The sequence below is a fragment of the Panthera uncia genome, chromosome B1, assembly GCF_023721935.1.
Source record: "Panthera uncia isolate 11264 chromosome B1, Puncia_PCG_1.0, whole genome shotgun sequence".
Lineage (NCBI taxonomy): Eukaryota > Metazoa > Chordata > Mammalia > Carnivora > Felidae > Panthera > Panthera uncia.
The window spans coordinates 105,965,660-105,992,640 of record NC_064811.1 but is presented as its reverse complement, the minus strand read 5'-3'; the positions used below and the strand labels follow the sequence as shown (position 1 = coordinate 105,992,640).

The following is a 26,981-nucleotide window of genomic DNA, read 5'->3' as shown; positions in this document are numbered from 1 at the left end:
TAAGGAATAGAGGGAGTTGTTGAAGATGTCTGTCAGGTTTTGAGTCTAGATAAGTGAAAGAATGGGAGAGAACAAGAATTTAGGAAAGGACATTGGCTGAACAGAGAAAATGATTTCAGTTTGAATCAAGCTAAATATACTGCTACACTAGAACAGTGAGAAAATGCCAGAGGCATTTGTAATTTTGGCTTCAGAGATCAAAGCTAGAGATACAAATTTCAGAGTAAGCCAGTGAAAAACACGACAGCAACAAAGAGAGAGTGAAAGAAAAAAGGGAAGGGAGGGGTACATGCATCAAGTGTGACAAAATATTGTTGATATAGGGGCTGAATATATATTTCATATTTTTCAAAATAAAAAATGAAAGAAAAGAAAGAATGGTGAGGAAATGCCCGCAGGGGGTATAAGCCGCTTTTTTTTTTTTAAGGTGAAAAATAGGGTACTAACTTAAAAGACCTATCAGGTAAAAGGAATGAGTAAGTTAAGGAGGGTGAGTTTGAGGTGCTGAGAAAGATACGTAAGAAACAAAATCTTTCAGAAGTTGGAAGGGGGTAGCAATATCGATTAGGACTTCATGGAGTTTAATGTGCTTCAAAAACACCTGGAAACCTTGTTAAAATGGGTTCTGATTCAGTAGGCCTTGGTGGGGGTTAAGTGGGTTGTCAGATTAAATACAGGATGCCCAGGAGAATTTGAATACTTTTTTAGTATAAATATGTCCCGGCTGGGTAATTTTGGATTTCAGATAAGAACAAATAATCTTTTAGTATAGATATGCCTCAAATATTTCATGGGACATTCTTATATTTAAATTTCAAATTTTGCATGGAAAATACTTAAAATTATTGTTTATCACAAATTCAAACTTAACTGAGTATCCTGTATTTTTATTTACTAAATCTGGCAAACCTTGTGAGATTCTGAGAATCTACATTTATAGTAAGCTATCATGGGAGCTGATGCTACTGGTCTAAGGACCATAGCAAAGATTTGGAACTATACTGTCTAATATGGTGGCTGCCAGCCACATTTGGCTATTTAAATTTAAATTAAGCTAAATTACATTGAAGAAATTCCTCAGTCACACTAGTAACACTGTAAGTGTTTAATTACGGGTCTGTGGCTAGTGGCTGTTTGGACAGCACAGAGAAAGAACATTTCCATCATGTCGGAGTTCTATTGCACAACACTTCCCTAAAGCACAAATGAGAGTTTAGAAAGACCAGATCTATTTTCTTTCATAATATTTCTAGGTATTTCAAAATAATTTCTAAAACAGAAATCATTTTTAAATTTCAGTAAATATTGGGGCACCTGGGTGGCTCAGTTGGTTAAGTGTCTGACTTAGGCTCAGGTCATGATCTCACAGTCCGTGAGTTCAGGCCCCGCGTTGGGGGCTGACAGCTCAGAGCCTGGATCCTGTTTCAGATTCTGTGTCTCCCTCTTTCTGTCTCCTCCCCTGCTCATGCCCTGTTTCTCTCTTCTCAAAAATAAATAAATGTTAAAAAAAATTTTTTTAAATTTTTCAGTAAATATTTAAAATATTTCTGCTTTTTCCCTATTATTAAAAATGTTATCATTGGATAGGATCATAATTGCTAATTATATAGTTTTTGAATCAATATATTAGTGTAGTCTTTTCCTAAAATTCTTATAATTTTGATACCCAGTCAATCCTCACAGTCTAGGATGCAACATTTCTGAGCTTTCCCACTGAAGCCAGCACTGGGTAGAGGCTGCAGGAAACTAACCATATATGATGCAAACTCCAGTCTAACTTGGGGCAATGTTGCTTTTTAATTCAAAGGAGTAAAGACTGGGTTCAAGGTGGTAACAGAGAATCAGGCAGGTCTGTCCCGAGGAATATAAGGTCCACAAGGACCAGAGTCTATCCCGGAAAAGGATCTGGACAAAGGTGACCAGTTTTCTTTGTGCCATTAGAAAGGGAGGTCATAACTCTTTGTTGAGTGTTCAGGGTGCTTAATTGTCCCCAGATATAGCAGACTATTTCCAAGTCTCATTTATTATTGGAGGAGGAACTCCTTGTCAGGAATCCTGAGATATAAAGGGAAACGCTATTATGAGAAAAATTATAGAAACTTACTGTATCTTGGGAAAGTAGCCCCATGACCCCTGCTGGTGTTACATACACACTTAAAGATAGCATAAAATGAAAACATTATTGAATTACTTGTTTGGTTTACTCTGAATAAGTAGGTAAATTGTAAAATAGCATGACAAATGTATATAAGTAGGTGTATTTCGCTTCACACTTCTCAGTTATATAAGGAATAACTAATATTGAGTATGTAGCTTAATACATAGTTTAAGATAAGTCAATACACTCACTTCCTCCTAATTTATAAAAGCACCATCAAATCTTGGTGGTAATTTACAAAATATATTTCCTTGCAAAAATATACATGATAATATAAGGATTTTTTAAAAACTGTGGTAATAACGTATAAGGATATTTACTCATACTAATTTCACATAACATTGAAATTCAAAATACATATCCACTGAAGTGAATCACAGAACTAGCTGATTTAATAAACTATGAAAAAATCCTCATAAATTTAAGATTTAGGTAAAATAGAAAAAAAAACTTGCAGTAGAAATTTAAAGCAAATATATTTAGAATGAGCTCATTTTATAGAATTTTATAAAATATATTCCTATTTTGGATCAAGAGACAGCAAATAGAAAATCTGAGTATTTCCTATAGATAACAGAATTGAAGTATATCTCCTGGGAAGAAAATTCACGTTATTTTTAAAAGTCATTTTGGCGCGCCTGGGTGGCTCAGTCGATTAAGCGTCTGACTTTGGCTCAGGTCATGATCTTGCGGTCCATGGGTTCAGCCCTGTGTCTGTTCTGTGTTGACAGCTCAGAGCCTGGACCCTGCTTCAGATTCTGTGTCTCCCTCTCTCTCTGCCCCTCCCCTTCTTGTGCTCTGTCTCTCTCAAAAATAAATAAAAATTAAGAAAAAAAAATTTTAAGCCATTTAAAAATTACTTCTATGGTATAAATTGTTACTTTTAAACCACTTAGAAGCCTAAAAGTGATTTTAAATATTTAGTCACAGAATTTGCTACATATAGTTTCTACATTATTTTAGTGTCATAAGAAAAATTAGATGTTTAAGTAATACAATTTTTCTCCTGTTTATTATAGCAAGTACAGATGAAGTTCAGTTTCCCCAAGGAGATATTGATCAAGTTGCTGTTTTGGCCACCAATGTTCTGTTTTTTGTGGTTCTATTTATCTTTGCCCTTTTTGAAACGTAAGTTTTATTCTGTCTTCATTTATATCATATTATGTAAATCATCTGTATTTCTTAATGCAATATTAATAGGCTTATTGATATTCTCAGAAACTTTATGGAAGGCATACGTTTTGTCATGATATAAAAAGTATACATAAATTTTATGCTTTTAACCTGAATATAGTTAATTCTCTGTCTATAATATTACTTTATCTTTCCTCCCTTTCTTGGAATTTTATGATAAATATAGTTATAAAACTTTAGTGCCATGAGTAAATTAACTTTAAGCTATATAACTCTCTATGTATATGGAGCTCAGCCTGGCAGTGTTAACTCTATTTAACATCTGATCCTGATCCTGAAAAAAAAACTAGTATGATATATTACAAAATCTCTGCCTTGTGTAAGCTTTGTTGATCTTTAGTTATCATATGGCTTTTTTATTTTTAAAATGCCTTTCCATTATGTTATAAAAATAATATATTCTTGGTGTAAATATGCTAAACACTGCAACTGTATTTCCATATCCATTCCTTTCCCTGGAAGTAACCACTGCTAATACATCATTGTGTAATTTTTGAAATATTTTTTCTATACAACTGTAAGTACGAGTTGTACTTACATGTGTAAGTACTCATATGTGCTATTATGTGTGTGTGTCTATTAAATCAACATAGACTATGTGACATTATCATTTGAAAATTTGGTTTATTCTTTTGTCAATACGTTGTAACATTTTTATGCCAATACATATAGATTTGCTTGATTTTTATTTTTTTTAGTTTATTTTTATTTTTAAAATTTTTGAGATATGTGAAAGTTTCAGTTCATTTGATTTTGGGGGCATTTTTAAAAATTGTGGGAAAATGTGCATAACATAAAATACATCATTTTAACTATTTTTAATCATACAATTCAGTGGCATTGAGTGTATTCACAAATGTTGTACAACCATAACCCCTATCCATTTCCAGAATCTTTTCATGATTCCAAACAGAAGCTCTATACCCATTAAGCAGTAAGTCCCCATTCCCCCTCACCCAGCTCCTGGGAGCCTTTATTCTACTTTTTCCAATCTAGGTACCTATATAAATGGAATCATACAACACATTTCCTTTTGTCCTTTGTGCCTCGCTTATTTCACTTAGCATGATGTTTTTAAATGTTCATTCCTGTTATAACATGTATCTGAATTTCATACCTTTTAATGGCTAAAAAATATTCCATAGTCCATATATACCAATTTCATTTATTCATTCATCTATTGATGGACATTTGAGTTATTTCCACCTGTGGGCTATTGTGAATAATGCTATGATGCTGTGATGAATGTTGGTGTACAAGTATCTGTTTAAGTCTCTGCTTTTAGTTCTTTTGGTTGTACACCCAGAAGTGGATTTGCTGGATGATATAGTAATTCTATGTTTAAGATATTTAGAATTCACCAAACCATTTTCCACATCAGCTGTTCTGATTTAAAAATTTTAAATGGTGGTGTTCTTTAGTTTTTAAAGAATGAATATTTTAAATATATTTCAATTCCATTTTGCATCCAGTTAACAGAGGAGATACAAAATAGGAAACGAAGCTTGGCAAGGAAGGAGACAGATAGTCAAATAAAGGAAGAGCAACATTCAGAGGTAGGAAGAGAGATATATACATTCAAAGATAGTGATAAAAGAGACTAAGGAAGAGAAAAAGTCCAACAAGTTTCTAATAACCTAATAATAGTAACATTACTACTATTATATTATTACTTATTTTGATGAAATAAAAAAGAAACCACTTTAAACCAAATTTAACCATGATTAGTTAGTTAGAAGGGTAGGAATTATGGTTGGTTTATTTCTTTTCCTGTCTTTTAGACTTTCTGCAATATGGATATGTTACTTATATAATTAAAATAAATATTAGTAAATAAAAATACAATCAAACTTAGTAGTTTGTGCATGTAACAACTAAATGTGTTAAAAAATTTTTATAGAGAGAGCTGGTATCTTTGCTAAAAGAGATGCAAATTCTTGAATGTGTCAGTATCATTATTAAAGCTTCTATTTCACTTTTATAATGACTGTGATTTAAATAAATAACAATAATTTGTTTTTCTTAGCATCGTTACTCCATTAACAATGGATATGTATGCCTGGACTCGAGAACAAGCTGTATTATATGATGGAATAATACTTGCTGCTCTTGGAGTTGAGGCAATTCTTATTTTCATGGGGGTTAAATTACTTTCCAAGAAGTAAGTTATGTGTCTTTGGTTTTGTTTCACTCAATTTTAAAATACGCTTTTAAAAAAGTCTTTTTTTAAAAAGGGAAACATGGAATGAATCCAACACCTCACATCACCTTCAGAATGCCTACAAGCCTTCACATCTTTCCGACCTGATCTCCCATTGAGAAGCTAACAATGTAAACAAATGTTATCTCTCCATTGAAAGCTAATAATATAAACAAATATGTTAGTAAAATAAAATAATAAAGCTTTTCTCTCATTATATATTAGTTTTAGTGCTTGAGTGTTTGCAAACAGATTTAAAGTTTATTAAGGAAACACATATTTCTATACCATATGGTATATTCTTTGGTAAAGCAAGATATTTTACCAAGTGAATTGTCTTCTAATGTATCTTTTGTATACTATGTTTTATTTAAAGTATTTCTAAAAGTGTATTTTATAAAACTTTGTTCTGCTGTATATATATGTATGTGTATATATGTATATGTTTATGTGTATTATATGTGTGTATATGTATGTTATGCAACAGAAAGGATTTAGTGGTTAAGTCTGGAAAATTGTGCTTAAAATTGCCAAACTTCTTTATCTAAAACTTCCAAATCTTCAGTACTTATATATATTATCATAATGACAAATATCTTATGTAGCATAATATAGTTATTGTACAAAGTTGTTTGTAGCTTTGACTATAGACCATTATTTTTTTTTAATTTTTTTTTTAATGTTTATTTATTTTTGAGACAGAGAGAGACAGAGCATGAATGGGGGAGGGTCAGAGAGAGAGGGAGACACAGAATCTGAAGCAGGCTCCAGGCTCTGAGCTGTCAGCACAGAGCCTGATGCGGGGCTCGAACCCACGAACCATGAGATCATGACCTGAGCCGAAGTTGGACGCCCAACCGACTAAGCCACCCAGGCGTCCCATATAGACCATTATTTTAAAGAAGCATTTTGTAAAGCTACAACCGTGAAAAACACGCTTTGGGGGAAGTGCTTGTATAAAATTAAATTCATTCATGTTGTCCGAGATGAGACATTCGTTGATGAATTTAAGCAATCCTAACAATTTAATTCTTAAAATATTTTAATGATACTTTAGAATTTTATAACATTCTAAAATCAATTAACACATCTTGATTCAGTGTGTCAGGTTATGTGCAATGGGGGGGGGGGTACTATGAAGATTCCTGTGTGTATAAAGCCAAGAAGCAGGGACAAGATACAGATATAGACATAGACATAGATTTATATTCAAAATTAAATAACAGTAAATGCATTACATCTTGCTATAGAAATAGGTATTCTTACAGATTGTCCAATTCCATACCTTCAGAGAGCTTATGTTCTATTGGGTGGGAAAACCAATAAACAAAAATATGAAGTCAGGTAATGGTAAATACTGTGAAGAAGAATGGAGCAGAGGAAGAGAATAAAGAGTAGCAAGAGCAGGGTTGGGAGAGAGAGTGGCAGTGTTATTTCGACTGACTGCTCTAGGAAGGCATGTTTGAAGAAGTTACATCCAATCAGAGACCTCAACAAAGTCAGAAAACAGTCATGCAGGGGGTCTGGAACTCTCTTCTTCCAGAAGACTGAGCTTTGTGTGTTTAAGGAAAAAGCAGGAAGGCAAGTTTGGCCAGAGCAGGAAAGAAATGGCAATGGGAAAAGATCAGGTTGGAAAGATGTGAATCCTAGGTATCCTGAAGGTGATGTGAGGTGTTTGGGTTTGTTTGTTTATTTTGTTTTAGGAAGTCGTTGGTCTTGTTTGTAAATTTCATTTTTTATTATGGAAAATTTCTAACATATACAAAGGTATAGATAGCATCATGTAGTGAATTTCTAATATCCATTACCCAGCTTCAATGATTACCAATCCTTGAATAATTGTGATTCATTTATATAGTTCTACCCACTCCACACTCCCTATCCCCTATACCTAGATTATTTTGAAGCCTGTCCCAGATATCATTTCATATCTTCCATAAATATTTCAGTATGTATCTCTAAAAGTTCATGATGACAACATTATCACATCTAAAAATGTTAACAGTGATTTCTAAATATCATCAAATATCCAGGCAGTATTCAGGTTTTCTCCACTGGTTTAAATGTTTTTTAAATTTACTTTGTTTTGTTTCATATTTTTTTATTTTGTTTCACAGCTTACTTGACTCAGGCTCTTAAGTTTCTTTTTTTTTTTTTTTTTAATGTTTCTTTTTATTTTTGAGAGAGAGACACAGAGCATGAGCAGGGGAAGGACAGAGAGAGAGAGAGGGAGACACAATCTGAAGCAGGCTCCAGGCTCTGTCAGCACAGAGCCCAACACAGGGCTCAAACCCACAAACCACGAGATCATGACCTGAGCCAAGTGCTTAACCGACTGAGCCACCCAGGCTCTCCGAGGCTCTTAATTAAGTCTTTTAATCTATAGGTTTTCAAGAAACCAGGATGTATGCTTTATAGTTTCTCACATTTTAGAGCTCACTGATTGAATTCTTATGGTGGTGGTGGTGTTGTCATTGTTGTTAACATTTTCCTGTGTTTACTATATTTCTGAAAATTTGGTACTTGTATCTAGAACCTTGATGAAATTTGAGTTCAATTTTTTGTCAAGAATATACTTTGTAGGTGGTAATATGTGCTTATATCAGGAGAAATATATTTTGTTTATCTCTTTTTATAATGTTAGTGACCATTGGCCATTTCTAGGTTCATTAATATATTAATAGATAATTGAAAAATGTTGATATTTTAATTCTATCATGTCTTTATATAATTTTTTGGAATACTTTCTATGAAGAGAACCTTCTTATCACCAATTATTTGGTTATCTTGAGGTACAGTTTGTACAGGAAAGACAAGATGATTGTTTCCTTTTATTAACTGAGTTTTAAAATAATGAGTTTATTTAAAACATACTCTAAAAGTAACCAAGAGCATTTTGTTTTAATATAATATGAATTCATAGATTATAACATGTGTTTTAATCCATTGTCATTACTATTTGTTCTGTTGTTCGCACTGTTGTGTTTTGGCCAGTGTCTTCAAATTGGCTCAGAGTACCTTTATCCAAGTACCAAGAGTACCTCGTAGCCACTGATAGCTTCTGTGTTCTTTGGTATGAAAAAACTATCCAGGCTCATCTTATACGTTTTCTGTCCAAGATCTGAAATCAACTGGTTCCTTTTAGTGGAAAATTATATTTAGCATTCATATTAGTTGGTATATGACTAAAAGCATCAAGATATTATAGCATAGTTTATAAAATATAAAAGTAATGAAACTATGTAATAATGTTTTGTTTTTAAATTACAGAGTTTCTGTTCTTTAACAGGATTGGTGACCGTGCTATTCTTCTGGGAGGACTCATCGTTGTATGGGTTGGCTTCTTTATCTTGTTACCTTGGGGAAATCAGTTTCCCAAAATACAGTGGGAAGGTATAGCTATACTTATTTCTATAATGTTAGCCCCTGTTATTCATTTAAAATTAGTAAGTAATACACTGTACTAATTTTGTTTTTACAGAGTTACATAATAATTCAATCCCTAATACCACATTTGGGGAAATTATTATTACTCTTTGGAAGTCTCCAAGAGAAGATCACAACGAAGGACCCACTGGTTGCCCAATTGAACAAGCCTGGTGCTTCTACACTCCCATGATCCATCTGGCTCAGTTCCTCACAGCAGCTACGCTAATTGGAGTAGGCTATCCAACCTGCAATGTTACGTCCTATACGTTGTATTCAAAAGTTCTGGGACCAAAACCTCAGGTGAGCAAGTTATCCTGATACTGCAATCACATGAAATATACTTGTAGGTACATTTTTTGCTACCATTCTCTGTTTTTACACAAGCTGAGTTGGTGGGTTTTTATCATATTCAGCACCTTAAATTAAAAAAAAAAAAACAACCAACTTTTATAAAGTACTTCTAGGACTTAGTATGTTGAAATTTAACAACGAGTACTCTAAGTTAGAGCTCAAAAATGTTTTGAATTCAAGATTGTGAGCTCAAAATCATTTCAGAGGAAAAAATATCTGAAGCATAAATTTCTGAAACTCATCCTTAAACTAGGCAAAAGTTAGGAAGCCAAAATTGATAGACAAATGTGGATCTAGGCTTAATTTCATCTGGTCCTAGAGACAATTACTAAGAGATGAAAGCACAGCAGTCTTAAACATGTATAGCAGCTATGTATAATTTAAAATTCATTTTTATTATAAGAATTTTCATATCCATTATATAAAAATTAGAAAAAATATAGAGTCCAAATGGAGAAAACTATCAGAGACAATTAATTTTGGGGAAATTATACTTCCAGTCTTTTATCTATGTCTGTGGGTGTTTAACACAAAAACAGGATTATATCATTGTTACTATTTTATAGTCTGCTTTTTAAAAAATATAACAATATATTGTAAATATTCTCCCATGACATTTAATTTTATTTTTTTAATTTTTTAAATTTTTTATTTTTAAATACATGGGATACATTTATTCCATGGAATACATTGTATTCCATTTTATTTATGTACCATCATTTATTCATTTTCCAAATATAGTACATTTAGGTTATTTTCGGGGTTTACACGTAACCCTTCTTTTTAGTACAAGTTATTTAAATGGTCACAAAATGAAAATACTACTTTCCTCTTTAAAAATTACACTGATAGGGGTGCCTGGGTGGCTCAGTCAGTTATGCGTCTGATTTCGTCTCAGGTCATAACCTCAAAGCTTGTGAGTTTGAGCCCTATATCCGGCTCTGTGCTTGACAGTTTGCAGTATGGAGCCTGCTTTGGATTCTGTGTCTTTCTCACTCTCTGACCCTCCCCCACTCATGATCTATCTGTCTCTCCTTCAAAAATAAATAAACATTAAAAAAATTTTTTTTAAACAATAAAATAAAATAAAAATTGCACTGATAATGTTACATTTTCAGGGCAGAAATTAGTATTTCTATTGAAATAAGACAAAGAGAAAAGAAAATTTTTAATACTGTGTTTTTAAGGTATATAGTAGGTAAGACATTTGGTACTTTCTGAGTCTTTTAATCCATAAAATTGTATTTTCAAAACCAAGAATAAAAGCACATAACAAAAGCAATGTATGATAGTTGTAAAAAATTCAAATAGTTTGAAATGTGTATAGCAGAAAATGAAGACTCCCCTTAGCCTCAACACACTAAAGTCAACCCCTGTTCACTTCATTTGTATGCCTCAAGACATCTTTCTATACCTATTCAAGCATATGCAGACCCATGCCTTTTTTTTTTTAATTGGAAGATATTTATTAGTATGTAGTATTTAGTTATTTATAAATGAGTGTTAAGTATCAATGATACAATTAGTGAGCTAAAATTATGAAAATGTTTTTTGTATATTACAAGTATTTATTTAACTATTATTTTTTTCTTCTAAGTTTTTATTTAAATTCAAGTTAGTTAACATATAGTGTAGTATTGGTTTCAGGAGTAGAATTTAGTGATTCATCACTTACATATAATACTCAGGCTCATCACAAGTGCCCTCCTTAATGCCCATTACACCCATTTAGCCCATTCCTACCCACCCACCTCCCCTCCAGCAACCCTCAGTTTGTTCTCTACAGTTAAAGAGTCTCTTATGGTTTACCTACCTCTCTGTTTTTATCTTATTTTATTTTCCCTTCCCCAATATTCATCTTTTTTGTTTTGTTTTTGTAAGTTTATTTATTTATTTTAGAGAGAGAGGGCAGGGGAGGAGCAGAGAGAGAGGAAGAGAGAAAATCCCAAGCAGACTTTGTGCTGTCAGCACGGAGCACGATGTAGAGTTCAATCTCATGAACTGTGAGATCATGACCTGGGGCAAAATCAAGAGTTGGATGCTTAATCGACTAAGCCAATCAGGCGCCCCTCATCTGTCTTGTTTCTTAAATTCCACATATGAGTGAAATCATAAGTATTTGTCTTTCTCTGACTTATTTCACGTCACATAATACACTCTAGTTCCATCCATATTGTTGCAAATGGCAAGATTTCATTCTTTTTGATGGCTGAGTACTATTCCATTGTATATATATATGCCACATCTTCGTTATCCATTCATGAGTCACAGATATTTGGGGTCTTTCCATAATTTGGCTATTGTTGATAGTGCTGCTATAAACACTGAGGTGCACCTGCCCCTTCAAATCAACATTTTTGTATCCTTTTGATAAATACCTAGTAGCACAATTGCTGGGTATAGGGTGTTCTATTTTTAACTTTTTGAGGAACCTTCATACTGTTCTCCAAAGTGGTTGCACCAGTTTGCATTCCCACCAACAGTGTGAGAGGGTTCCCCTTTCTCCACATCCTCGCCAGCATCTGTTGTTGCCCGAGTTGTTAATTTTAGCCATTCTGACAGGTGTGAGGTGGTATCTCATTATGGTTTTGATTTGTATTTCTGTGATGATGAGTGACATTGAGCATCTTTTCATGTATCTATTAGCCATTTGTACATCTTCTTTGGAGAAATGCCTGTTCATGTCTTCTGCTGTTTTTTTTTTTGCTGGGTTATTTGGTTTTGGGGTGTTGAGTTTGATAAGTTCTTTATTGATTTGGGATACTAACCCTTTATCCAATATGTCATTTGCAAATATCTTCTCCCATTCTATTGGTTGCCTTTTAGTTTTGCTGATTGTTTCCTTTGCTGTGCAGAAGTTTTTTCTCTTGATGAAGTGCCAGATAGTTCATTTTTGCTTTTGCTTCCCTTGCCTCTGGATATGTGTCTAGTAAGAAGTTGCTATGGCCGGTGTCAAAGAGATTGCTGCTGTGTTCTCCTCTAGGATTTTGGTGGCTTCCTGTCTCACATTTAGGTTCTTTCATCCATTTTGAATTTATTTTCATGTATGGTTTAAGAACGTGGTCCAATTTCATTTGTCTGCATGTCACCATCCAGTTTTCTCAACACCATTTATTGAAGAGACTGTCTTCTTTTCCATTGGATATTCTTTCCTGCTCTGTCAAAGATTAGTTGACCATATAGTGGTGGGTCCATTTCTGGATTCTCTATTCTGTTCCATTGATCTATGTGTCTGTTTTTGTGCTAGTACCATATTATCTTGATGATTACAGCTTTGTAATACATACATGAAGACTAGAATTGTGATGCCTCCCACTTTGCTTTTCTTTTTCATCATTATTTTGGCTATTTGGGAGTATTTTCTGGTTCCATACAAATTTTAGGATGCACTCATGCCTTAAAAAAATTTTTTTTAACTTTATTTTTTTTTGAGAGAGAGAGAGACAGAGAGCAAGCTGGGGAGGGGCAGAGAGAAAGAGACAGAGAATCCTAAGCAGGCTCTGTGCTGTAAGCTCGAAGCCCCACGTGGGGCTCACGTGAAATCATGACCTGAGCCGAAATCAAGAGTCAGACGCTTAACCAACTGAGCCACCCAGACGCCCCTAGAACGCACTCATGCCTTTAAAAAAAAAAAAAAAAAAGAATTGTCTGACTTCGGCTCAGGTCATGATCTCACGGTTCGTGGGCTTGAGCCCTGCATTGGGCTCTGTGCTGACAGCTCAGAGCCTGGACCCTGCTTTGGATTCTGTGTCTCCCTCTCACTCTGCTCCTCCCCCCTCATGCTCTGTCTCTCTTTCTCTCTCTCAAAAATAAATAAACATTAAAAAAAATTTTTAATTAAAATTAAAAAATTAAAAAAATAAAACAATATATTTTCTCTCATGTACGTAATATTTTTTTGCATCTTGTAGTGTTTTACTTAATAGCCATAGTCTTCTTTCCTTGTTAGTGCATATAGATGTTCTCATTATAATATCTTACTCTATATAGGACCTTATTCTTTTAAGCAACTGATTAGCATTCTATTCATTAAATACACTGTAATATATTTACTTAATACACCATTGATTGACGGTTAGGCTGTTTTCAATTTGGAGATATTAAAAGTGTTACTGCACTGTACATTCTTGGATAGATTGTATTGGTTATAGTTTGGAGTATAGTAGTTGGAAGAGTGACATTATGGTATAGTGGAAAGTGGTATAGTGGATTCAGCCAAACAAACCTTCAAAATATTTTGGACAATTACTCGAATTTTCTAAGCTTCAGCTTTCACGTTTGTTGAATGAGGGTAATAACAGTTGCAGAAATTTGTGTATATTGGAAACAATATATGTAAAGTACCCAGCACAGTGTTGGGAATATAGTAAGTACAAAATAAATGTTAGCCATAAAGGGTAGATTTAAAAAATTTTATTGTTTCCATGGCTTCAGTAGACATTGGACATTGTTTGTATGTTTATATTTTTCTTAAACTGACTTTTATTTTTCTTAAACTGACTAATCAAGTAAGTATACTGTTCATTATTTGCTGTATTTATAGAGAGACATTTTATATTTAATTTAAAAATAAAAGATGGAGAAAGTGATTTTTGTGAGTTTGTCATAATTTGGTAATAGTACTTTCACCCTTATTTTTAAAATGACTAAACCTAAATATCAGTCTGCTTTTCTCTCTCTCCACCACAGGGTGTGTACATGGGCTGGTTAACAGCTTCTGGAAGTGCAGCACGGATTCTTGGACCCGTGTTCATCAGCCAAGTGTACACTTCCTGGGGTCCACGATGGGCATTCAGCCTTGTGTGTGGAATAGTGGTGCTTACCATCATGCTCCTGGGTGTGGTTTACAGAAGACTTGTTCCTTTTTCTGTGAGGCATGGAAGGATTCAAGAGTAACCTAACTAACTCTATGATGGAAAGTACTTATATGGGATTTCTTCTTCCAGGGCTCTGTAAGACAGTTGCTATGAGTCAATTTCCAAAAGTCAGGCTGCAAATATTATGTATTTTGAATAACAAGAACATATATTGATTAATATAGGGAATTCTACATGTAAATACGAACAGTAATATAATATAAAAACACTCTGGTTCATAATTTCTGTATTTCAAAAAGTATTCTTCATATAACACCTCTTTAGCGGTTACATGAACTCATGAGTGGACAGTGGTTTATAAATATGAAGTTGTGCTCTTAATTCAAACTGCAGAGGTGTCATTAAAATAATGAGAAAGTATTTATGCAGGGAAGCCATAAGGAGAGTTCTTTATGAATTACCAATAACAAAAAAAAAATGAAATTATAGAAATTATCTACCTAAATAGAGGTACCTATGTTTGAAGATACCTACTTTTTATTTATTTAAAAAATGCAGCTTCTATTATCGAATTTCCTTATGAAATGAAAATCATGACTCTTAACTTTTCCATTTACCATGCCTACCATCCTACCTTACCTTCTATAAAGCATTATTTTTAATTCTATACCTTCTGTCCTATTTTAGTTCCCTAATAGGAGAAAGTACAAATAATTCTAATATTTGAGCAGTAAAGAAGATTAAGAGATCAAGATGGATTTCACTACCTTTGGTAGGACTAATTATTTTTTTCTTTCAAGTACTAATAAATAATTCACTTTAGAAACATAAGCCAGGTATGTTACTGTATACATATACTGAATAGCAAACTGTTTATTAAAATTACTGACATTTTTCAACTCCCTTAAATTCTGGAGAAAAACTATTACTTTAATTATTTAATTAAATTATTTAATTTATTTACTTTTCCCATTTCTCAGTAGTGACAGGGAAGACACAGCAGTTCCCAAACAATGTCTAAGTAGCTATTCAGAACTGCAGAATTTTAAATTTGGATAGGCCATGACAGCCCCAATCTAATTAGGCTAATAAATATTTTAGGTAAAATTGCTTTAATCTAACAGTTTACTGAGTTTACTTGAAGTTGGCTAAATCATACTCTCTATGTGTACATTTCTACCTCTACATAAATTGAATGCTGATAAAAGGAACTAGTATAGAATTATGTATGTGGATAATCAATATTACCAAAAAATGCAAAAATATTTCTAAATATTTTTCCAAATGTTTCCTACTGTAAATTCTATTTTCAAATCTGAAAGCAAACAAGTAAACACTATAATCTGCACTTTACACTATGTTTCTTGTATTCTTGTGGGGTTTTTTTTCCCTTTTACTTTCTCTCTTTCTTTCTTTTCTTTTCTTTTTTTTTTTTTTTTTTTTTGGCTTGAAAAACAGAAATTTATTTCTCACAGTTCTGAAGGCTAGAAGTCTAAGACCAAGATTGTCAGCAGGGTTAGTTAGTTTGTTCTGAAGTCACTCCTTGACTTGTAAATGGATATCTTCTCTCTGGATCTTTTGTTTGTTTGTTTTTACAGCTTTATTGTGTTAAGTTTAAAGTGTACAATGTGATGATTTGATAAACTTATATATAGCAAAATGATTACCACCATAGCACTAGCCAACACCTCCATCCTATCACATAATTATCATTTCTTTTTTTTTTGTGGTGAGAACATTTAAGATCTACTCTCTTTGCGACTTTTAAGTATATAATACAGTATTATTAATTGTGATCACCATGCTGTACAACAGATCCCCAGAATTTAGTCATCTTATCACAGGAAGTTTCTTCTCTGACCAACATCCCATTTCCTCCACCCCTTAACCCCTGTCAACCACCATCCCACTCTCTGCTTCTAACAGTTAAGTTCTTTTAGATTTCACATACAAGTAATATCAGATAGTATTGTCCCTCTCTGTCTGACTTCTTTCACTTAGCATAATGCCCTCAAGGTCCACCCACGTTTTCACAAATGGCAGGATCTCCTTATTTCTCATGGCTGAATAATATTCCAACACATACACACATCTTTATTCATCCACTGATAGACATCTGTGTTGTTTCCATATCATGGCATTTGTGAATAATGCTGCAATGAACATGGGAGTGCACATATCTCTTTAAAATTCTGCCTTCATCTCCTTTGGATATATACCCATAAGAGGGATGGCCACATCTTTTGGTAGTTCTTATTTTTTGAGGAACCTCCATTCTGTTTTCCACAGTGGCTGCACCAGTTTACATTCCCACAAACAGGACACAAGGGTTCCCTTTTCTCCACATTCTCACTTGTTATTTCTTGTCTTCTTTGATAACAGCCATTTTAACTAGTGTGAGGTGATGACATCTTATTGTGGTTTTCATTTGCATTTTCCTGTGGATTAGTGATGTGGAGCATCCTTTTATGAACCTGCTTTCTTATACCATATGTATGCCCTTTGGAAAAATATCCATTCAGACCTTAAAAAAATTTTTTTTTTTTTTTAAGTAAGCTCTACCCCCAATGTAGGGCTTGAACTGAGATCAAGAATTACATGCTCTACTGACTGAGCCAGCCAGGTGCCCCTCCTCTGCACATTTTTAAATCAGACTGGCTTTTTTTGCTATTGAGGTTAGCTGTACTCTTTTTTTTTTTTAATAACCCTATTTTTATTTAGGAATTCATGTTAATTTTTTTATTAAATGTTTATTTTTGAGAGATAGAGACAGAGCACAAGCAAGGGAGGGGCAGAGAGAGAGGGTTACTCAGAATTGGAAGCAGGCTCCAAGCTGTCAGCACAGAGCCCAATGCAGGGCTTGAACCCACAAACCATGAGATCATGACCTGAGCTGAAGTCAGACACTTAACCGACTGAGCCACCCAGGTGCCCTGAAATTTGCTGTACTCTTAAATCCAACTTCTTCAGCCCTAATAGAAAGCTTAATCTGACAGAAATCATCCCATGGTTAAATTTTAGAGATTGTTTTTACTCTTTTCCACCCCCCATAGTGAGACTCTGCTTCAGTTAGACTTATCAGAGCCATAGCCAGGTTTCTGGCTATTTGGTCAAGTTCTGGGATCTCTTTTCCCTGATGTTCTGCAGCTCCTTCCTCAGTCTTACATTTTTGGGGCTCTAATCTTAAAAGAGTAAACTCCACCCTTGGTTTAGATAGTAATAGCAACAATGGTAATGATGAAAATAATAGCAAACATTTATAGAGTTCTTTTCATATTGCACGTAATGTATAATGTACATTTTCATAGCAGTCTTATAAAGCAAAGGTGCTGTTATGACACCATTTTACAGATAAAGGAACAGAGGCACAGAGAAAAGATTTGTCTCAGTAACAGTCTGTCTTTAGAGTCCACACACTGAACCACTAAATTTTTTATTGTATAGGAAATAACCCAGAAAATTTTAAGAGCAGTTGATTGCTTATTTTAGAGTAAATCAAGTTATGCATACCAATGACTCCTATTAGCAGAAATATTTGAGAAACATAATTGAAGCCCAATGACTGGGGCTGTTATCCTACAATAATGGACTGTTTCTATGCAAGAAAGTATGACAGAGAAGTTTCCCAATTTCCAAAGACTTATAATATTGAATAAGATTCATATAAACTATAACCTTGCAACAACAACTAACACCTTTCCTTTATTAAGAATGCTTTCTTTTCTGGGGGATTATACCAGCACACATCTTGGCACAAAAGAAGATAAGGAAGTGACATGGGGTGGAGGAGAGAGCAGGGAGGTAAAGTTTGAGGAAAAAATCACTAACTGAGTTCTTGAGTGGGACAAGTGGAGTATAAACTGCAAAGGATGATAGGAGACCTTAAGGTATGAAAAACTGAAAAATAGTATGCGTTTCAGAAAAGATACATTTTTGAAAACCTAAACTTAATAAGAAAATGATTTGTATATTTGAAGGGATTTATAGCTTCACAAAGCATCTCCATGTTACCTTGCTAAACTTGCCTACACTTAAACTCCTCCAGTTATCTTGCATAAAGTGAAATAAATCCATATGTGATTTTTGTTTTGGGGAGGATAAACTACTTATCTGCATCTGCTCAAGAGTAATTTATTGTGAGAGGATATTTTAGGTGCCATTTTTGACTACTGCAAACTTTTTTGTAATTTAATGTATTTTAACATTGTGAATGTACATTTTTAATAAACAATTATTATGTATATGTACCTTAAGCCTTAAAATTATTTATTCATACTTTCAATATATATTCAAAGGGTACCTACTATGTACAAATCACCATGTCATTGTTGGGAATAAAGCAATGAACAAAGTATACAGAGTTGCTACCCTCATGGAATGTCCATATTGGCAGGAACATTAGAAATTAATCATTTGTGATTACACAAATGATTATGCTTAAGGGAAGGACAATGAGAGAGAAGCATAGCCAGCTGTGAGGATGACTAACAGGGGATCTGACCTGAACAGGAAAGTCAGGGACTGTTTTGCTAAGGATGTAATGACTAACTAAGGCTGGTGGAGAGAATGATTTGGACTGGTGAAGAGTGGGACAAGTGCATTTCAGGCTGAAGGTGGTAAGATCTTGGGGCTTTCATGGAACTACAAGTAGGTCTAAGGTGGCTAGGAAAGGACTGAGAAAAAGAGTCCTATTAGTTGAGGGTATAGAGGGACAATGCAAAGCCGTGTAGACCTCAGGCAGTAGGGTGTCCTCCAGTGGTAAGTAAGAGGTATTTTAACTTTAGGCATGGTTTGAGTTAGGAGTCCAAAGAATGTCATTAGGACTGTGTCTTTTTCTTTTAGTTCTACATGCCTCTGCTTGACTTTCAGGTTCTCTCCATTTTGTGGCAAGATGGCCACTGGCAGCTCCAAGCTTGCAACATCTTTGTAACTCACAATTCCAGAGAAAAATGGTTTGGGCAGAAGTATCAGAAAAGGCTCTAAGTAGCCAACTTTAGCTTACATACCCATCCCTGAACTGACCAGATGGGCAGAGTGGAATCCCCTACTAGCCCAGGCCTGGATCATGCATGTATCCATTCTGGAAATGCAATTATCTGTATGGATGAGGAAGGAGGGGAAGAGCCCTGTCAGGCTCATCTTGATTACATAGACTAAAATAGACTTAGACCTGGATGGAGAAGAGGAGGTTGACCAAAGAAAGGTCTGTTGAGCTGACAAATATATATGTTTATTCATTACACCTACACCTCCCAACTATTTTCACATCATTGCAATCACAGAAAATATTGTATGCACCACTGTGAAAAATAGATCAAGTTGCTTACACCCAGTTTCTTCAGATAACACAGGCCCTACAATCAACTCAGAGCTCTGAAGAGATCAATTTTCCACTTATGAATATAACCCATCTGTGATATACCAATGTTAGGAAGCATGGTACTATACCATGATAGGTATTTTGGGCTTTTAAGAGAAATGGGAAGGCAATTGGGTTAACATGGTCTCTAAAAAGAAACTCGTGCTCCTCATAGAAATGGTTGATTCCAGGTGTGGGACAAAATGAGCCTAAGACATCTTATGCCAGAAAGCAAGAGGGTTATCAAAACTATGTTAGTCTTGCCAAAAGGACACGGGAGTCAAATAAAGAGACTACTACTGGCCCCAAATGGGACAATTAAAGAATTGAATAATATCTGCAGTTGATTTAAACACAACAAATATGTGAAAATCTATGAGTTCAAAATGATATTAAAAATAAGAAACCCATTGGTCACCTTTGGAGGTTGCCTTGGCAGCTTCATTCTGAAAACCAGAAAATAAAAGACTCCAGCATCTATTCTACCTTTCCTGTATCTAAACTTCAGGGTAATCAAATATTGATGAGGGAAAGTAATTTTCTTTCTTTTTTTTTTTTTTAATGTTTATTTATTTTGAGAGAGAGAGCACAAGCAGGGGAGAGGAACAGAGAGGATAGAGAGAATCCCAAGCAGGCTCCACGCTCAGCATCGAGCTGATGCTGAGCTCATAAGCGTGAGCTGTGAGATCATGACCTGAGCCAAAATCAAGTGTCGGATGCTTAACTGACTGAGCCACCTAGGTGCCCGGAAAGTTATTTTCTGTAGAAGGATCCAAGCTAGTAAAAACGAAGTGAATAATAGAAAAATCTCCACTTAGCAACCTCTAGTGAAATAATAGATATGGGCAACAATCATCAAGAAGGCTAAAACAACCAGGTGAAAGAGTAACAAGGAATTTTCTAAAGGATGAATGAGGCTGACAACACATGCACCCACTGATCAATCTATTTTTTTTTAATGTTTATTTTTGAGAGGCAGAAAGAAAGGGGGACAGAGGATCCGAAGCAGGCTTGGTGCTGACAGCAGACAGCTGGATGTGGGGCTCGAACTCATAAACTGCAAGATAATGACGTAAGCTGAAGTCCAACGCTTAATTGAGCCACTCAGGCCCCCCTGATCATTCTTAACATCACTGAAAGTAGGTAAGCATTACGTGTCTCATAACTTCATGCAGCAGGAAGTACACAACACCACTTGTAAAAGTGTCCCTGCCAAAAAATTAAACCAGAACCTAATCAAGCCGATAAACTACTAGTTTACAGGAAATACAGAGGGAAACATGTTAAATGCCATCTCTAGGTAGTAATCACCTAAACCCAGAAGGCTATATATTCTATAGACAAATGATCCAGTTACAAAAGAAAGAAAAAGAAAGAAAAAGAGAAAGAAAGAAAGAAAAAGAAAGAAAGAAAGAAAAAGAAAGAAAGAAAGAAAAAAGAGAGAAAGAAAAGAAATTAGGGAGATCAGATGTCAGAGATGAAAAAGAAGCTTAAGAGATCTTTTTTGGATCCTGTTTCAAATAAACCAAATGTAGGGGCGCCTGGGTGGCTCAGTCAGTTAGGCATCCGGCTTCGGCTCAGGTCATGATCTCATGGTCCATGAGTTCAAGCCCCGCGTCGGGCTCTGTGCTGATAGCTCAGAGCCTGGAGCCTGTTTCAGATTCTGTGTCTCCCTCTCTCTCTGCCCCTCCCCTGTTCATGCTCTGTCTCTCTCTGTCTCAAAAATAAATAAATGTTAAAAAAAAAAAATTTTTTTAAATAAACCAAATGTAAAAGGATACTTTTATGGCAATTGGAGAAATTTGAAACTAGACTCAATATTAGATGATATTAAGGAATTATTGCTAATTCTGAGATGTATGGTAGTGTTATTGTTATGCCTTTAAAAGGTTATTATCTGTTAAAGATAGATATTGAAGAATTTACTAGAAATTACATGTGTCTAGGATCTGCTTCAAAATACTCCAAAAGGGAAAGGGCATCAGGATGGATGAAACAAGACTGGCAAAATATTTGTTGAAGTTGGGTGGGAGATACATGGAGGTTACTTATGTACTTACATGTGTACTTTTGCATTTTTAAATGTCCACATTTAATTTAAAGTTAGTAATAATCAGCTTTGTATTTTAGAATTATCTAGCTGCAGTGTGAAATATGCACTAGAGTAGGGTGTAGAGGACATCATGTTTGTGGCTACTCTTCATTTCCTGGTAACTCTTCCACATTTGGAGAATTCCTCACACTGAGCCTCTCAGAAGCCAAAACTCTATCTCATCTACCCTTGCATCTAAGACACAAGTATGTGTTTCTGGTTCATGTGAGATTTCATAAGGAATGGAGCAAAAAGAGCAAGTGGGCACCATGAGCAAAATTGATTTTGGTGAAGGAGCAAGATCAGTGGTTAAATTTTGGAGAAAGCACTGTCAAAACATCTGGAACCTAGTCCCCAGCTTCATCAGCATGGCTGTAGGATCTGTGCTAAGCAGGGGTGGCAGGGTGTTTTCTGAGGCAGATCCTGCATACAGTGATTCAGGCATTGGTCCTCACTGCAAAGCTTGAATCTCTGAACCTCTGTCCCTCGTAGAGGTTCTATGTACTAATACCCTTAATAAATATATTCTCTGCTTAAACTAACTAGAGTGAATTCTGATGTTTGCAACTAAAAATGCTGACTGAGGGGTACCCAGGTGGCTCAGTGGATTGAATGCCAGACTTTTGCTCAGGTCATGATCTTGCAGTTTGTGGGCTCAAGCCCTGCATCAGGCTCTGTGCTGACAGCTCAGAGCCTGGAGCCTGCTTCAGATTCTGTGTCTCCCCCTCTCTCTCTGCCTCCCCACCCCCGCCCCTGCCGTTCACATTCTGTCTCCCTCTCTCTCTCAAAAATAATTAAACATTAAAAAAAAAAAAAAAACCCACTGAAATAGGAGGCAAGAGTAGATGTTTGTAGACAAGCGGGTTACTGCAGTAGTTCAGATGAGTAATGCTGGTGACATGGACTGGGGAATTGGCAGTGGAACTGGGAGTTGAAAGCAAAGCATGTAAAATATATTTTAGAAGTAGAGTTGACAGGATTATTTGATTACATTAAGGTAAAAGAAGATGTTAAGAATGACTTCCAGGATTCTGACATGAACAGCTGGAAATACAAGTACTATGTACTAAAATAAATACTGAGGAGGAGCAAGAAAATAGTACAGTTGAATTAAATGATATTCTTACAGACAACAAAGGCATGCCACATAGATATGCCCATAAAACAGACTAAAATGAGCAGAAAGAAATTATGAAATAATGGAAACTAAAAAATGACATAAATCATAATCAGGAATGAGATAATTCTTCAATGAAATTGAGAAATAAGAGAATAGGAAGATATGAAAATATTGCTGGCAAAGCTCAGGAAAGAATAAGAAATTTAAAAAATAATCTTGGGGCACCTGGGTGGCTCAGTCAGTTATGTGTCCAACTTTTGGCTCAGATCATGATCTCATGGTCTGCTTGTCAGCACAGAGCCCGCTTCAGATCCTTTGTCCCCCTCTCTATCTGCCCCTGCCCCACTCTCTCTCTCTCTCCCTCTCTCTCTCAGAAATAAATAAAACATTTTAAAAAATGAATAAAAATAAAAATAATCTGAACATGAAGACCAAATTAGAAGGAACACAGAAGTAAATAAGATGCCATAGATAACTTGATAAGGTAAATAAAAGACAAAGGAAAATTAAAACAACAGAAATAAAGACATAAAAATGATTCCACAAAAAATGATGGATATAAAAACTAAGCACAGATGATACAACATATATAGAAGTCTTTCAAGAAAACCAAAGCAATGAAGCAGAACAAATTCTAAGAACTATATACAAAAAAAAAAAATTTGCTAAAATAAAGCTCAAACATACATATGAGAAGGGCATACCAAGTACCTGAATAATTGACCCAGAATGGTCTATTATCACAGATTCCATTAAAAATATTGTGTTAAAAAAAAGTGGGTACCAGTCAAAATGGCTAAGTCACTTAGAAAAGAAAATCATATTGCAATCAGATTTTGTGATGATACTTTTTTATGCCAGAATCAGTGGATTAATATATTTATTTAAAGAAATACAGTGTGGGTCACATATTTTATATCCAGTCAAGCTGACCTTCAAGGATAAAGTTTACATACTTATGAAGAACCCAGGGAATATTATTTTTATGAGCTGTGAGCAAATTTCAAAAAAATTAAGATGACATGAGAATTCAGCATAAAACTGATGGTGAGTATTTTATATATTACCTCTAGAACTAAGACTAAATGATGGAAATAAGGGTGACAGAATTATCGGGCACCTGGGTGGCTCGAGCAGTCAGTTAAGCATCCTTGATTTTGGCTCAGGTCATGATCTCACAGTTTTTGGGATTGAGCCCTGTAATTATTATATAATGCCCTTCTTCATCTCTTGTTCCAGCCTTTAATTTAAAGTCTAGTTTGTCTGATATAAGTATGGCTACTCCAGCTTTCTTTTGAGTTCCAGTGGCGTGATAAATAGTTCTCCATCCCCTCACTTTCAATCTGAAGGTATCCTCAGGTCTAAAATGAGTCTCTCATAGACAGCAAGTAGATGGGTCTTGTTTTTTATCCATTCTGATACCCTATGTCTTTTGGTTGGTGCATTTAGTCCATTTATATTCAGTGTTATTATAGAAAGATACGGGTTTAGAGTCATTGTGATGTCTGTAAGTTTCATGCTTGTAGTGATGTCTCTGGTACTTTGTGGTCCTTGCAACATTTCACTCACAGAGTCCCCCTTTGGATCTCTTGTAGGGCTGGTTTAGTGGTGATGAATTCCTTCAGTTTTTGTTTGTGTGGGAAAACCTTTATCTCTCCTTCTATTCTGAATGACAGACTTGCTGGGTAAAGGATTCTTGGCTGCATATTTTTCCTGCTCATCACATTGAAGATTTCCTGCCATTCCTTTCTGGCCTGCCAAGTTTCAGTAGATAGGTCTGCTCCTCCCCTTTTGTGTCTACCTTTGTATGTTAAGTCCCATTTATCCCTAGCTGCTTTCAGAATCCTCTCTTTATCCTTGTAGTTTGCCAGTTTCAGTATGATATGTCATGCAGAAGGTCGATTCGTTATGTCTGAAGGGAGTTCTCTGTGCCTCTTGGATTTCAATGCCTGTTTCCTTCCCCACATTGGGGAAGTTCTGATCTATGATTTGTTCAAGTACACCTTCAGCCCCTTTCTCTTGTTTTCTGGAATTCCTATGATACAGATATTGTTCCATTTGATTGAATCACTTTGTTCTCTAATTCTCCCCTCATACTCCTGGATTTTTTTATCTCTCTTTTTCTCAGCTTCCTCTTTTTCCATAATTTTATCTTCTAATTCACCTATTCTCTCCTCTGCCTCTTCAATCCGAGCTGTGGTCGCCTCCATTTTATTTTGCACCTCACTTATAACATTTTTTAATTCATCATGACTGTTTTTAAGTCCCTTGATCTCTGTAGCAATAGATTCTCTGCTGTCTTCTATGCTTTTTTTTCAAGCCTGGCAATTAATTCTATGACTATTATTCTAAATTCTTGTTCAGTTATGTTGCTTAAATCTCTTTTGATAAACTCTTTAGCTGTCACATTTTCCTGGAATTTCTTTTGAGGAAAATTCTTCCATTTCATCATTTTGGTTAGTTTTACGTCCCTTATGAGTTTTAAAAGCTTGTTATATGATCTGCACCTTCAAGCACTGCTGTATTAAAGGGGGCAGTCATACACTGTCCAGAGCCTGGCACTTTAGGAGGTGTTTTTTGGAGAGTGTTACTTGCTCTCTGTTGTTGTGACTGTGGTTATTTTATTTCCCTACCCGTAGTGATGTTTTGGACCCTCCACCAGGTATGCTTTGATTTGTTCCTTGAAGTAGCCCTGGAAAGGAAAACAAACAGGAAACAAAAACACGCAAACACACAAATAAACAAATAAAAACAAAACACTAAAATCTAAAAACAATCCAAAAGCAAAAAACCAGAAACACCAGCTACAAGTAAGGAACAGGGTGGAAGCAGTGCTGATAGAAGAGCACATACAAAGAGAAAAATGACAGGGGCAGAGGAAAAAGAAAAAATAAACATTGACCAGGCAGAGAGACTAAATGGCTTAATCCAGAGAGAGAGAAAGGAAAATAAGGAAGGAGGTGGGGAAAAGAAATGAAGATAAAGTTACCCAGACAGAGAAACTATACGGCTTGATTATTCCAGAGAGAAAGGAATGTAAAGGAGGTATAGAACATGTATCAAGAGAATGGATTAAATATGTCTGTTTAAACAAATCAATAACCAGAGTAACCAGCCTGGAAGAGGGAAGAGGTAAGAAGGAGAAATGGGGGAGAGAATATATCCATATATCCAGAATTGTCCTAGAATTTATCCAGGCAATGCTGCAGCGCTGTTCTGGAGATGCTGTCCTCTAGTTCCACAGCATCCCGCTCCAGTAGATATGCAGTTACCCTGTGCTGAGGCGCATGGTTTGGTGTAGGCTGGTCCTCCCTCCACTGTGGGCCTGGCAGACCGATCCTGAGGCCCTGCCTTGGTGGTGGTGGGGAGAAAAATGGCGACCCCCCCCCCCCCCAGTCTCTTCTCCATGACCTGGTGCCCAAATCACTCCTTTGGAGCCATCCTCATTGTCCTGCAGGTGCAGATGGGGCTGTCTCACTCTGCCGACACCTTTGCCCCAGGGGCTTGGCTGGAATTTAAAATCCTGCTCTGTGCACCCCGGTACTGGGAAAGTGCTTCCTGACATGAGGTCCCAGCTGGTTTTGTTGTGTGCCCCAGTCCTTCAGGGGAGGGGACTGGTTTCTCCTGCTGCAGACTGCACCCCCGATCTAGCACTGAAACCAGAGTTGGCTCCCCTCCTCCCTAGGTGTGTGAACAGGGCAGCTCGCCCCAGTCCGAAGATGGGACCTGCAGTTAAGAGATGGGATCCCTCTCCGTCCTGGTCTGAGGTTTTTCTCTTGTCCAGATAGTTTTACCCTTCCCCAGCCACTCTTTCTCTTCCCTTTGTCTCTCACCAAAGGGCATCCCTCCCTTCCATGCCTATGTGGCCCGTTTTATCTCCCCCAGTTCGCAATCACCCACCTACGGTCTCTCACGTTGTCCCCTTTTCTCCCTGGTAGATTCAGTCTCTTTTCTTCCCAGACTCTTGGGGTTCAAAGTCCTTTGGCTTCAGCCTTTCTTTGTTTGGGAGACGTGGGAAGTAGGATTCCCCTACTTCTCCACCATGTTTGCTCCACTGTATGTACTTTTGATTCACTATATGGATTTCTGTCTTTGTGAATTATCTGCTCATATCTTTTGTCCATATTTCTATTGGGTTGTCTTTTTCTTATTTACTCTGCAATATATGTTGCAAATTATTTTTCTTCTCATTGCCTTAGGCAACATCCAAAACAATGTTGAATAATTGTGACATTAGTTATTTCTATCTACTAAATGGAAC

At 35.6% G+C, this 26,981-nt stretch overlaps 1 protein-coding gene across 1 annotated transcript; it reads left to right on the top strand.

Moving 5' to 3' along the window:
* Positions 1-715: 715 nt before the first annotated feature.
* Positions 716-26,616, top strand: MFSD8 (major facilitator superfamily domain containing 8). The gene is made up of 7 exons (XM_049630053.1): positions 716-728; positions 3,178-3,286; positions 5,379-5,513; positions 8,842-8,945; positions 9,034-9,281; positions 14,022-14,921; positions 20,488-26,616. Exons 1-6 carry the CDS (start codon positions 716-718, stop codon positions 14,226-14,228), a joined length of 816 nt encoding a protein of 271 aa, XP_049486010.1. The 3' UTR covers positions 14,229-14,921; positions 20,488-26,616.
* Positions 26,617-26,981: the final 365 nt, after the last annotated feature.

Bases quoted from the DNA above. Each gene is read 5' to 3' on its own strand.
- MFSD8 (XM_049630053.1), top strand. The intron at 8,946-9,033 runs GTATAGCTATAC...TTGTTTTTACAG, and splicing joins TCCCAAAATACAGTGGGAAG to AGTTACATAATAATTCAATC. The intron at 9,282-14,021 runs GTGAGCAAGTTA...TCTCCACCACAG, and splicing joins TTCTGGGACCAAAACCTCAG to GGTGTGTACATGGGCTGGTT.